Source organism: Pezoporus wallicus, unplaced genomic scaffold (assembly GCF_028554395.1).
Source record: "Pezoporus wallicus isolate ANWC-B61680 ecotype Strahan unplaced genomic scaffold, APGP_CSIRO_Pwel_v1 scaffold_3294, whole genome shotgun sequence".
NCBI classification, from domain to species: Eukaryota; Metazoa; Chordata; class Aves; order Psittaciformes; family Psittacidae; genus Pezoporus; species Pezoporus wallicus.
Genome location: NW_026635478.1, coordinates 14,041,701 through 14,055,000, shown reverse-complemented (window position 1 = coordinate 14,055,000; position 13,300 = coordinate 14,041,701). Strand labels below are relative to the sequence as shown.

The window sequence follows — 13,300 nt, the reverse complement described above, 5'->3', positions numbered from 1 at the left end:
AAGCAGAGGTAACATATTTTCTCAATTAAAAAAAAACCCAAACAAACAGAACCCCAAAACAAAAAAAAACACAAACCCAAAAAACAACCATCCAGTCAAAAAAAAAAAAAAACAAACAAAAAAACCCCACACCCCAAAACCTCACACGAAAACCAAAATCAAACAAAAAGAAACAAAGAAACAAACAAAACCCCACAGTTTGTCCAGAAGGTTGCTGCAGTCTGTTGACTTCGGCATTTGTGCCAAGGCTAAAAGATGGCTAAATCAGACTTTGATTTCTGATTTTGCACTCTTGAGCATCCAGGGAGTATGGTGAAATCCAGTATCAAAGTGTACTCTATAAGGTGAAAGATGCTTACCTTTCTCTGAGGTTCTCTGTGCCGACCACAAGCGCAGAAACGAACTGAAACGGAGAAGCAGCAAAATCTGCATAGGTAGAACTGCAGCCTTGGCAGATAGGCTTTTGCTGTTCAGCACTCGTGGGCAGATTACCTAATGTTTTGGTGTTTGGGTTCATGTATTTGTGACAAGAAGGCTAACATACCTTGGGCATGGGACTGTTATTTTTGTTTGTTTTTTTTCTAAATGTTGTCAAGTATTTGCTTTTAGTGATCACTGAGCACAAAGCACGTTAACATACAAAAATGTTTGGCAGCCCTTCTGAAAATATACAGTACTTTAGTGGCAGTAAAAGTTTGCAGTTGTGCAAGAAGGGGAAAATGGATGACCCAGGGAATTACAGACCAGTCAGTCTCACCTCTGGGCCTGGCAAAATCTTGGAGCAGATTCTCCTGGATGGCATGCTAAGGCACATGAAAATCAATAAGGTGCTTGGTGACAGCCAGCATGGCTTCACTAAGGGGAAATCCTGCCTGACCAATTTGATGGCCTTCTATGATGGGGCTACAGAACTGATGGACAGGGGTAGAGCAGTTGATGTCATCTACCTGGACTTGTGCAAAGCGTTCGACACTGTCCCACTCAACATCCTTGTCTCTAAATTGGAGAGACATCAATTTGATGGATGGACCACTCGGTGGATAAAGAACTGGCTGGATGGCTGCACACAAAGAGTTGTGGTCAACGGCTCAATGTCCAGCTGGAGACCAGTAATGAGTGGTGTCCCTCACGGATTGGTGTTGGGACCGGTCTTGTTCAACATCTTCATCGCTGACATGGACAGTGGGATTGAGTGCGCCCTCAGCAAGTTTGCCGATGACACCAAGCTGTGTGGTTCGGTTGAAACCCTGGAGGGAAGGAATGCCATCCAGAGGGACCTTGACACCCTTGTGAGGTGGGCTGATGCCAGCCTTATGAAGTTTAACCATGACATGTGCAAGGTCCTACACCTGGGTGGGAGCAATCCCAGGCACAGCTACAGGTTGGGCAGAGAAGAGATTCAGAGCAGCCCTGCAGAGAAGCACTTGGGGGTGTTGGTTGATGAGAAAATGAATATGATCAGGAAGTGTGCGCTTGCAGCCCAGAAAGTCAACCGTATCCTGGGCTGCATCAAAAGGAGCGTGACCAGCAGGTCAAAGGAGGTGATCCTGCCCCTCTACTCTGCTCTTGTGAGACCTCACCTGGAGTATTGTGGTCAGTTCTGATGTCCTCAGCATAAAAAGGACATGGAACTGTTGGAACAAGTCCAGAGGAGGACCACGAGGATGATCAGGGGACTGGAGCACCTCCTGTATGAAGACAGGCTGAGGAAGTTGGGGCTGTTCAGCCTGGAGAAGAGAAGGCTGCGTGGAGACCTCATAGCAGCCTTCCAGTATCTGAAGGGGGCCTATAGGGATGCTGGAGAGGGACTCTTCATTAGAGACTGTAGTGACAGGACAAGGGGTAACAGCTTAAAACTTAAACAGGGGAAGTTTAGATTAGATATAAGGAGGAAATTCTTTCCTGTTAGGGTGGTGAGGCACTGGAATGGGTTGCCCAGGGAGGTTGTGAATGCTCCATCCCTGGCAGTGTTCAAAACCAGGTTGGACGAGGTCTTGGGTAATATGATTTAGCGTAAGGTGTCCCTGCCCATGGCAGGGGGTTGGAACTAGATGATCTTAAGGTCCTTTCCAACCCTAACTATTGATTCTATGATTCTGTGATTCATGAAATGTGCTACTTAATTTATGAATCCTTATTTTTGCCACAGATGAAATGCTGTGGTGTGAATGACTTTACGGATTGGTACCCAGTGCTGGGAGAAAACACTGTCCCAGACCGATGTTGTACGGAAAACTCCCAAGACTGTGGACGGAACTCTACTGAACTGGTGTGGAAAACGGTAAGGCTTGCTTTTGCCCAGGTCAAGGGTTAGGGAGACATGGGAAGGAAGAAAACAGACAGAATGCATGTGAAAGAAGATGTGACCTTGGGATTTCAATTTTCTTCTTTCATCATTATTTCAGGGATGTTATGAGAGAGTTATGACCTGGTTTGATGAGAATAAGCATGTCCTTGGTTCGATCGGGATATGCATCCTCATAATGCAGGTAATACTGGTATGATGTTTGTCAACATGCCTTTGATTTGCCATCAGCATTGTTGATTCTGCTCTGTGAAAATTGGTACTCAACCACTTTGAGTTTGATCATGATTTCAAAAATTACAGATTTGTTTTGTGAGTTCATGTATGGCCATCTATTCAGAAAGGAAGCAGGTCAGTCAGTCCCACAAAGAAGGCATGCTACAGTGGGGTTTTGCTTACCTGCCTTTTGACTTCAGAACACCACTCCGAGGTTCCCATGTTCCACCATTTGTTACACTGCCCCTTAGGGAACTGGTTTTTTTTAAATTTGGAAGCAAGTTCTAGAAGTTGCCAAAATTAGTAAATTTATAGCCACTGAGTAGGTTAATGTGTTTTAAAGAAGAAACGCATAAGTACCATCATAATCTGTTAAGATTTTGAGGTTATTGTATCACTGTTGTACTTTGCGGGGAGAATACCTGAATCTGATATTTCAGTTACATTTCAGTTATCTGGCTAAACAAGCACAAGTTGTTGGGTGAAAAAGAAGAGTGACTCATATGTATATTCTGAAAAAATTGTTGTACATATGACAAAGAGCCCTGAGAGCTTTTTGCCTCCATCTGTGCTCTGACAAATGCATCTCCAGACTTCACCATGTGCCTGAACAACATACATCCAAGTTTACTGATCAGTAGTGAAACTTGAGAAATATGGCTAGTGTAGAATGACTTTTAAAGCTGGAGAATGAACAGAGGTGGCAGTGAAGATTTGGCAGCCTCACCATACTGAAGCTTTTATTGTTTGTTTCCCTTCAGATTCTTGGCATGGCCTTCTCCATGACACTCTTCCAGCAGATTCACAGGACTGGCAAAAAATATGATGCCTAAAACCTCTGAAACATTATCACATCAACCCTTCTGTCTCATCATAAAAATGAATAAAAGGAATGACAGAATACCAAGCCTAGCCCTGCTGAAGGAATCCATCCCATTGACTGATCTACTTTGTTGTTATTTGTCCAGTTTGTCCAGACACAACTTGCTGACTCATTTTTGTCTTTCACATTTGCCATTTATTTGCCAAAGACAGGGGAAACTCCCCAAAACTATGGATTTTCTACACAAAATCATAAGAATGGTTCTTAACATTAAGAAAATGTTTTGCTCTACTAATCCATGCTGTATGTGCAAAAATTACATGTGTTCAACTTCAAGGCAGAAGTCTTCAAAGTCTTCCATTAAGTTTTCAACCCTCCTGCCTAATTTACTGGAAGACTCAGAAAAGCCACTCTGAGAGTCCTAGGAATTGGAGCTGCTTTGCTTTGCAGCTTCTTGTACCTTATGGTGTATACTTTTTTATTATGATAATGATGATGATGATTATTATGATGGATATAGCTTAGAATTTAGTAGCCTGACTTATAACTTCTTATTGGGTTTGGTTCTACACATTTATTGTACATTAATTTGGGAATCACTGTGCGATCTCTAGAAGGCATGTTTTTCAAAGTTGACGGTGCAAGCAAATAAAGACATAACTTTTTTTAAGTCCATGGGGAGGCATCATCTACCTTTTACCAAGGTCTTGATGTCCTTACTGTAACAAAGGAACCACCTTTGTTACATCCTCAGATGGAATGCAATGCCTTTCCTTTGGACCAGATGGTGAACTTCCTACTCCTGTAAGGCAAAGTTCCAATGCCTTTACTCACCCAAAGCAGTGTCTGGCTGCTTTGACATCATGCTACTATGAAAGCTGAAAGTACTAACTAAGCAACTCACTGCTCCCTGACATGAAGGAAGGAGACTGCAGTCTGGGCTACTGGCTAGTTGACAACAGATTTCACAATTGTGATGTCTGTTTCAAAAAGTTTGCCCAAGGCATGGCATGCTGCTGGGTATGAGGGAAGGAGATGGCAGTTTGATGTCATGCCGTGCCCTTCATGGAAGGGGTCTCCTCAGGCAGATGACAGCTGTCTCCCTGAGCTGGAAAAGATGGTTTAGATTGTTTGATTAATAGCAACAAGGTGATGCAGGAAAAGGGCAATTTCCAAAACAGAACTCACGGATAGTATGTGTCATCACACCTTCAGTACAGAACTGGTTTTTGCTGATGGACTGCAAAGTCCATCCAGTGGTATAGTGCAGAGTTCACTGCAATGCATATTTTTACCAACATTCCTGTCAGAAAACTTAAACATACATTTCTGTAGCTTTAATGCTGTTTGATTGCAAGCAGCCCCCATTTTACCCTTTGTTCCAGGTTTTTGAAGTTTTGTGAAACAAGAAGGAAAGGCTCAGAGGATGTTCTTATTTAAGTCCAGTCAGGGCTCACTGCTACTCTGAAAAAACTACTGTTTTTTGTATTAGCAGCAGTCAGAAGTGACCTTCAGAGGTTACCTTATCCAGTGTCACTCTCAAAGGGTTACTGTCATCTATGTGAAATAGGGGTTATAATGAAATTATTGGGCTGAGTTTCAGAACCTGTAGAGGATGGAGATTTTGTGCCTTTCAGAGCCATAACATGTCAAACTACTCCTCTGGTAAACAAGGTTTTTTAATGTCCAGTTTGAATATTTAAACTTTAAACTCTTAAAAGATATCATTTTGCATTGTGTCATTCAGCCTTGTGGGCTGAAAGAGCTGTTTCTTATCTGGGAGTTTTTAGTCCCATTCATTTTCCTAGTAGGTCCTGCATGCATCTCGCAACAACAGTGTTTTGCGTGGCCTATGTGTCACTTTTTTAAGTTCCTGTGAAATCAGTATGACAGGAAGCAGTGTGAATGTGTGGGAGACAGAGATTAATTTGAAGAAGATTACTATTCTGAGAGTATGTCCCTTGCCCATAGGAGCACAATGCCCAAAGTTTCACAGGGCTGTTTCCCACTGAATCAGACAATGCCATATGGGTTCAGCTATTTCAATCGGATTGCCTTTAAAAGAATCAGGGAAAAAGCAGAGGGAAAGCACAGAAACTGAATCCAGTTTTACTTGCATTTCTAACAAAAATTGGGACCAGGAGCATCTGAGCCCTACCGGAGATGGATGTTCCATGTTGAAGAAGGGGCTCTGATGCCCACTGTACTTGCTGCTACGTGTAAGACTGTATCCGAAGTTGCTAAAATGCATTCCCATTTTTGCAAGAAAAGACAGGACAATTTTCATCTGATGGCTCCACTGCATTTTCTCTTTGGGCAGAGGTGCTTAGTTTTCTCTAGCTTTCTCTGGTGTTCAAAAAGAGCAGGGTGCAGGCCTGAGCAGGTTCATCATCTCTGTCCTTTTTGGTCGCACAGTGGTACCTGCCACATCTTAATTTTTAATCTGCAGTCAGTTTTTGTACAAAAAATGGTAAAAATATATTAGTGAAATTAATAAGGAAATAAAAAATGTTTATGAGTAATTCAGAGATGAATTGTGTAGTTGCAAACTCAGCTACTTTGCCTTCCATCCAAACTTATTTTTCTAGAATGCTTCATTCCATTTCATGATCTAGCAGCATAGATCCTGAAATCTTTTTTTAATGACTACTTTTGCTATTTTAAGCACAGTATTGAGATAGTTACAAAAGCTTCATATGTACATCTCCATGAAGCCACCTACAGGAAGGAAGTCAAGAACAGGGCTAATTTGTGTCTCTACCTGACTCTCTGATGTGGGAGGTGATGACAGACATCCTGAAAGGAGCAGAAAAGTAATGCCATTTTCCAGGTGACAAAAAACAGCTCTGGAAAGTGTGAGTCTGTGTCAGTCAGTTTGTTAGAGAAGACACTAACTGTCCTGTAAACTGGTCAAAGGGAGCTTGCTTTGGCTCATGTATGTATGCACTTTTTTTGCTTATGCTAGTGGGTGGCTGTCTGTGTGTTTTCCCCAAATGTCATGCTGATTATTTAAATATAAGTTTTTAGCATGTTTTTAAATAAAAACAGATACTGAGTAAAAGTATTTTTAATATACACAACTATTGATTTGTATAAATGCATACCTCTCTGTATCTCTAATTCATGAAAGCACAGTTCAAATGTCTGAAAGTGCTGTTTCTCTGGGTGGTCCTTCAGACTGTAGCATACCCACTGTCTCACTGTGCTTCATGCTTGGAAGCTACAGCAGAACTTAGGCAGAGACATAGTAGGAGAACAGCTTGAAGAAGCTCTATTTGAAAGCTGTTAAAGTGATAGCAGTGAATTCTGTTCCCTCCTGGTGGTACCAAGGCTGTTAGTTATAGGAAGCCCAGGTGGACGGCACCCAAAAGAAGTGCCCACAGCTGAGTAGCATGTGAGATGATAAAAACAATGGCACAGATGTCTCCAGGATGACAGAAGATGCCTTGTATTTGTCATGCATTGAATTCCTGGACTGTGGTCATGTTAGGCCAACTCTCCTATCCTGTGTCCACCCCCCATTTGTATGCATGAAATAATACAATCTCATAGGAAGGGTGCAAGCAAAAGTCAGAGGAACTGATCCTCATGGTCTTTTGAGGGCAATGTCAAGTGTAGAAAAGGCAAGGAGGAAAATGGTGTTTTCCCAGCAGATGGTTCTTGGGAGCAATATGGAATAGGGAACATATAATTCTGATGTAACTTCTGTTCCATAGAGTTAAGCAGCTTCATCCTGTACCTGGCATGGGGAAACCTGGAGATGTTTGCCTATGGGCTAGCTATCTGTTGTGCAGTAGATAGTAGACACCAAGAAACAACATGCCATTCCCACCAGGTGGTGTTTGCACCAGTGTTTCTTCTATGCAATACTTACATTCGCCTTTATATAAAAGATTTTTACTAGGATAATATAAAAATAAAGGATTTTTTAAAAGGTGCCTCTTTGAGCTTATTTCTTTTATAACTCCAACTACCACCAAAACCAAAAGGGGACAACAAACATTCCAAAAGATAACTCACAGAAATCTATTCCAACTCCACAGCAGTTGAAGTCCAAGCTCTTGAAGCTTTTGCATGTCTGAAAAGATCCCCCCCAATATCCTCTCTCATCCTTATTCAGAACAATACTGTAATAAAACAGAAATCAGTGTGAAAGATCCCCAAAGATCAGAAAATTGTGTTTGACAGCCTGGTAATATAGGCAAATATCCCAGAGAATACAGAATAGTTGGAGAGAGGACAAAGTATTAGAAAGCTTGAAAGACATGCAGAGGACACAGAAAAGCATCTCAGAAACCATGAAAATTTATTAAACACTGATACAGAGAAAGATCAAATAGCCCTCCAAATGCCAGCAAAGTAGAAGATGGTCTGAAAAATCCCCAGATAAAACAATGGAGGCAACCAGAAGCTATCAAAGCAACAGAGAGTCTGAAAGATATTCAGGAACATAAAGCAGCCTCAGGGGAAGAAAGCCTGTAAGTACCTAAGGAAACAAAATGTATCAGTGTCCAAGAGGCCAAGATAGAAACAGACAAGGCAAAAGGAACTGCAGGGAATACCAAAGAGGCTCAGTAATAAGAAAATAGTATCAGAGATACTAAAGGAGCTCCAGAGTATACAGTAGTACAAAAGGCGGCCTCAGAAAAGACAAAAAAAAACAAGGGCAGAAGGCTTGAAAGTGCCCCGAAAAGTAGCATCAAAGAATGGAAAATTAACTAAAATCTTTAAAAGACTCAGAGGGCACAGAGTAGCCTCAAAGAGCAAAAAAAAACTGTTAGAAAGCCTGAAATAACCATAGTGAATGCACCAGAGTCCTTAACAATAACAAGAAAGCAGCAGAGATTCTGAAAGCACCAGCAGAGTATGCATGCAGCTGCTAAAAAAGGATAAAGAGCAACAGAGAATAACCTTGGAGGAGAGAAGAAAGAAGTATGGAGGCTAAAATAATCCCAGGAGAAAGAAGAGTAGCTACTACCACCTTCTCAAAGCACAAAAAAGGTCCACTTTATGTGTGGGAAGTCTACCACGCCTGGCAGAAGGCCAGTATGGATGAACAGAGAACTCTTGATGGAGGCTGACAGCGCAAAGGGGAAGCAGAAGTGGGGCTGGGCTGCTCTGGAGGAATAAAGCCATTGCCTGGGTATGGTGGGGTGGAATCTGCAAAGCCTAAAGCTCAGCTGGTGTTGAAACTAGTGAGGAACATGGAAAGCAACAGTCCGTGGGTCCACCTGACATGCAGCCAGTGGTGCTGAGGGAGCTGACGAGAGTCACTACAAAGCTGCTCGTGTCTTTGAGAGGTTGTAATGAGCAGGGGAGGTTCCTGATGATTTGAAGAGGCATATAGCACACCTTCCCTCTCCCCAGCCATCTCCCCCTAAAGGAAAGAAAGAGCCCCCTGAGAACTACCGGTTCGTCAGCCTGCTCTCTGCCCCTGGAAGATCACAGAGTAATTCCTCACAGAAACTACTTCCAGTATAAGTAAGGATAAGAAACTGATTGGGAAAAGGCAGCTTAGGTTTACGTAGGGCAACTTATGCCCATCCACCCTCATAGCTTTCTACAGTGAGACAACTATTCATGTGAATGAGTGGAGAGCAGTGAGTGTTGTTCACCTGGACTTAAGCAAGCTCTTTGCCACAGTTCCCCGTAGAAAATGGTTGAGGTACGGTTTGGATACGTGACAGATAAGGTGGCTGAATAACTGTCTGGGCTATTGGGCTTAAAGGGTTGTGGTCAGCTGTTCAAACTAACTGCTAGTGAGGGTTTATTTATTTGCATTTCTTGGAGATTGATGCCTGAGCCAATAGTGCTCAATGCCTGTTTTATTAAAGACCACAGGTCAAGAGACATGGTCATGCTTTGCCACAGGCTCCTTCCTCTCTCCTCTCAACCCACCTCAAGCTCCTCCCTATGGGACTCTCTCACTCAGCTACTCTGCTTGTCTTCAGAGGCTTTTTGAGCCTCTCTGCTTATTTCTTCACTGTCCTATATACTGTACCTGCAGTGCAGTTATATCAGTTTGGCTTCTACTTTGTGGCTCTCCAGTCATACCGTCTGTTCTCAGTGGACTCAACATTTCTCCTTCTTTCTTGGTCTGTGTGAGACTACTCTCTGCTTTCTCAGCATTCCTTCTGTTTGCTTTTTTTTTTTTTTTCACCTCTCCAAGGCTACTCTATGCTCTGGGTGTCTTTCTTGCCTGCTTTTTTCCACCTTTCTGAGGCTAGTCTATTTTATCCTTCACATTTGCAGGCTTTATGCCATTTTCTTACCATCTCTGAGACTACTCTGTCTTCTCAGAGGTTTTTGCAGGCTCTTTTCTAGTCTCTCAGGCTCCATAACATATCTCTGAACTCTGAGACTCTCTCAACCTCTTCACTTCCTTCACCTCTCCAAAGCTGCTGTGGTTGCCTTTTAGGCTTTTGGTCTGTTCATTCCTTTCACTGAGGTGACTTTGGATCACTTTCAGTATTTCTGCTCTCATCGTCTGCCCCCCTCCACACTTTCTGAAGGTCAGCTGGGTTTTCTGGGGTGTTTTAATCTCTCTTTAGGGTTTGTGGCATCTCAGCACAAGGATGCAGGAGAGCTGGGTTAAGAAAGATCACCTAACACATATAACAGCTCCTTGAACAACAAATCAGGATGATGTAGACTTTCAAGGAAAGAATGCATAATGATTGCTTCTACAGCTTCCTCCATATCTCAAGACCAATGCCCATTTGAGGTGGACAGCCATTGCCTCCAGATGTGATGCTTTGTAATAAGCAGAGTATTTCCTCATTCTCTTCTCTTCCCTCTGGGCAACAGTATTTTTGTGTGTACAAGTTTGTGGATACCACAACATGTTTTGGCGGGTTTTTTTTTTACAGAATGCTTATAATGTATTCCTTCTTTGGTTGTTCTGTTTGTTTTCTGCTTACTTTCAGTTAATGCGAGCAGAATTATATTTCATTATCATTTACATTATTATTCAGTTGCATGAATGCATCATTAAATTATTAAAAATTAATCTATTATGAAATGGCAAATACTAAAAAATCACAACTTTTTTCTCTAAGAGAATGTATAATAGCAGTTTATCTTCCTTGTCTTATGCTACTTGATGCATTCAAGGGCAATGAGCAGATATTCATAGGGACATAGACAAGCTGGAGGAATGGGCTCAGAGGAACATTATGAAACTGAATAAAGACAAAAGCAAAGTTCTGCACCTTGGAAGAATTGGAAGAACCTTGGCAAAAATAAAGGTTAGGAAATGACTAGATGGTGAGGAGCCCTTCTCAAAGTCATAACCCTGTGCATGGAAAGCTGGATGTGAGCCAGCAGCGTGCCCTGGCGGCACTGTAGGCCAACTGCAGCCTCGGCTGTAAAATAGCAGGACCCTAGCCAGTAGTTCAAAGGAAAGGATTACTAGCATTTGTTAAACCTCTTTTAGAATACTGCATCCAGTTTTGGACCCATCAGTACAAGAAAGGCAGTGATGAACTGAAGCAAGTTCAGCAGATGACACCCAAGACAGTTAGGAGGACGGAACACTTGCCCTGGAGGGCAAGAGAGCACTCTCCCTGGAGGAGAAATTGATGGACCTGGACTTGTTCAGCCTGAAGAAAAGTCTTGTGTGGCAGGAATTAACGGCAATCTCCCAATACCTACAGAGGATATCAAGAAGACCATGCCAGACACTTCACAGTGGTGCATGGTTGAAGGACAAGAGACAGAAGACTTGAGCTTGTAATGAGAGGTGCCAAATGGGTATCACAGAATCATAGAATGGTTAGGGTTGGAAGGCATCAGCTAGTTCCAACCCCCCTGCCATAGGCAGGGACACCTTCCACTAGATCAGGTTGCTCAAAGCCCCATCCAACCTGGCCTTGAACACTTCCAGGGATGGGGCAGCCACAACTTCTCTGAGCAACCTGTGCCGGTGTCTCACCACCCTCATAGTAAAGAATGTTTTCTCAATGCCTAATCTAAATCTACCCTTTTTCAGTTTAAAACCATTCCCCCTTGTCCTGTTGCTACGTGCCCTTGTAAAAAATCACTCTACAGATTTCTTGTAGGCTCCCTGTAGGGTACTGAAAAGCTGCTATAAGGTCTCCCTGGAGCCTTCTTTTCTCCAGGCTGCACAAGACCAACTCTCCCAGCCAGTCTTCATTGGAGAGATGCTCCAGCCCTCTGATCATCAATGTGGCCCTCCTCTGAACTTGCTCAAGGAGGTCCATATCCCTGTTGTGCTGGGGGACGCAGAGCTGGATCCACTACTCCAGGTGGGGTCTCACAAGAGCAGAGTAGAGGGGCAGGATCGCCACTCTCAACCTGCTAGCCATACGCCTTTTGATGAAGCCCAGTATGTGGTTGGCTTTCTGGGCTGCAAGCACACATTGCCAGCTCATGTTCAGTTTCTCATTAACCAATACCCCCAAGTCCTTCCCTGCAGGGCTGCTCTGAATCTCTTCTCTGCCCATCCTCTAGTTGTGCCTGGGATTGCCCTGACCCAGATGCAGGACCTTGCACATGGCCTTGTTCAACTTTATGAGGCTGGCACTGGCCCACCTCCCAAGTGTGTCAAGGTCCCTCTGGATGGCACTCCTTCCCTCGAGTGTGTTGACTGCACCACACAGCTTGATGTGGTGAGGGCTTGCTGAGAGTGCACTCAATCCCACTGTCAATGTTGCTGACAAAGATGTTGAACAGGATCAGTATCAACCCCTGACAGACACCATTTGTCACTGCTGTCCACTTGGACATCAAGCTGTTGACCACAACTCTCTGAGTGCAACCATCCAGCCAATTCCTTATCCACTGAGTGGTCCACACATCAAATCCATGCCTCTCCATTTAGAGACAAGGATGCTGTGCAAGATAGTGTTGAATGCCTTGCACATGTCCCCATAAATGATGTCAGTCACTCTTATCTCCCAATGCTGTAGCCCCCTCGTAAGCGTCTCTTTGTGCTGAAGGGGGCCACGGTTGCAGTCACCCCCTCTATCGACCCCCTCCAGAGCTGATCCCATTTGAGTTCAGGGACACGGCCTGACTATTATTTAAAAAATACACAACGGCCAGTAATAACAACAGGAATAGATTACTCAGAGAAGCCCACATAAAGCATTGACAGCATCTCTTCAAGAAAAAACAATGTTCAACAGATATTCTGCAATAGCTAAGATGGCAATAGAATTCTCCCTTACTTCTACCCTGTGATAGATTCATAAAGCAAGGCAACATAGGTATAGTAAGTCCTCACAATCTTTATGTGCTTTCCAACAATACTGATACCAAATACCATGGCTGCAGAAAGATAATCCTGCTTCCAGAAAACGCCTGTATTCCAGAAGCATCATGTTCATGCCAGTGAAATACCTGTGGTGATTCACTACAGGCTGCTTAACTTTTTAACTCAGAAAAATAACCTTTTCTAACTCTGTATTAAGAGGCAAGGTTAGCACAGCCAGAGTCTGAATACATGTTCTTCCTGATATTCCCTTTGAATTTGAGCCCACTGGCTTACTGCTTTAGCAGGCATCACTGCCTGCTTTTCCACTCTGCAGCTCTCATCCTACAGTCTCTGCACCAAAAGTCTGGGGTGGGTTGCACTCACGACCATGGCCTCTCTTACTAAGCAGTCCTAGAGCTGCTGCTGCTTCTAGATCTCAGTTGCAGCATGAAGCTGCGTGCAGGCCCCAAAGGCCCAGTGGATGAATGCCGGCAAAAGGCGGCAGTTCTTATTCCCTCTTCCCATTAGCTAATCATACCTCATGATTGTTACGAATGGTCACTTCTGCTGCCGTGCCTGACGCTAACATGGTACCAGCTCTTTAAAATACTATGTGTACAGAATTAAATACATAGACTGGCTCAAGTATGTTTTTATTTCACCGGAAAACTATCGTTTGTAAAAATTCCTTGGTAAAATCCACTGCTATCCAGAAGAACATCCAACAGTCAGAAGAACC

At 43.3% G+C, this 13,300-nt stretch overlaps 1 protein-coding gene across 3 annotated transcripts in view; it reads left to right on the top strand.

Moving 5' to 3' along the window:
- The window catches only part of TSPAN9 (tetraspanin 9), a 153,677-nt gene extending 150,253 nt beyond the window's left edge, over positions 1–3,424 (top strand). For all 3 annotated transcript variants that reach the window (XM_057428698.1, XM_057428690.1, XM_057428683.1), the window contains 4 exons: positions 1–8; positions 2,150–2,281; positions 2,406–2,489; positions 3,283–3,424. The exon at positions 1–8 is cut by the window's left edge and continues 94 nt beyond it. In XM_057428698.1, coding sequence (XP_057284681.1) covers positions 1–8; positions 2,150–2,281; positions 2,406–2,489; positions 3,283–3,354 — 296 coding nt within the window. In that variant the 3' untranslated portion in view covers positions 3,355–3,424. The remainder of the gene's footprint in view (positions 9–2,149; positions 2,282–2,405; positions 2,490–3,282) is intronic.
- Positions 3,425–13,300: the final 9,876 nt, after the last annotated feature.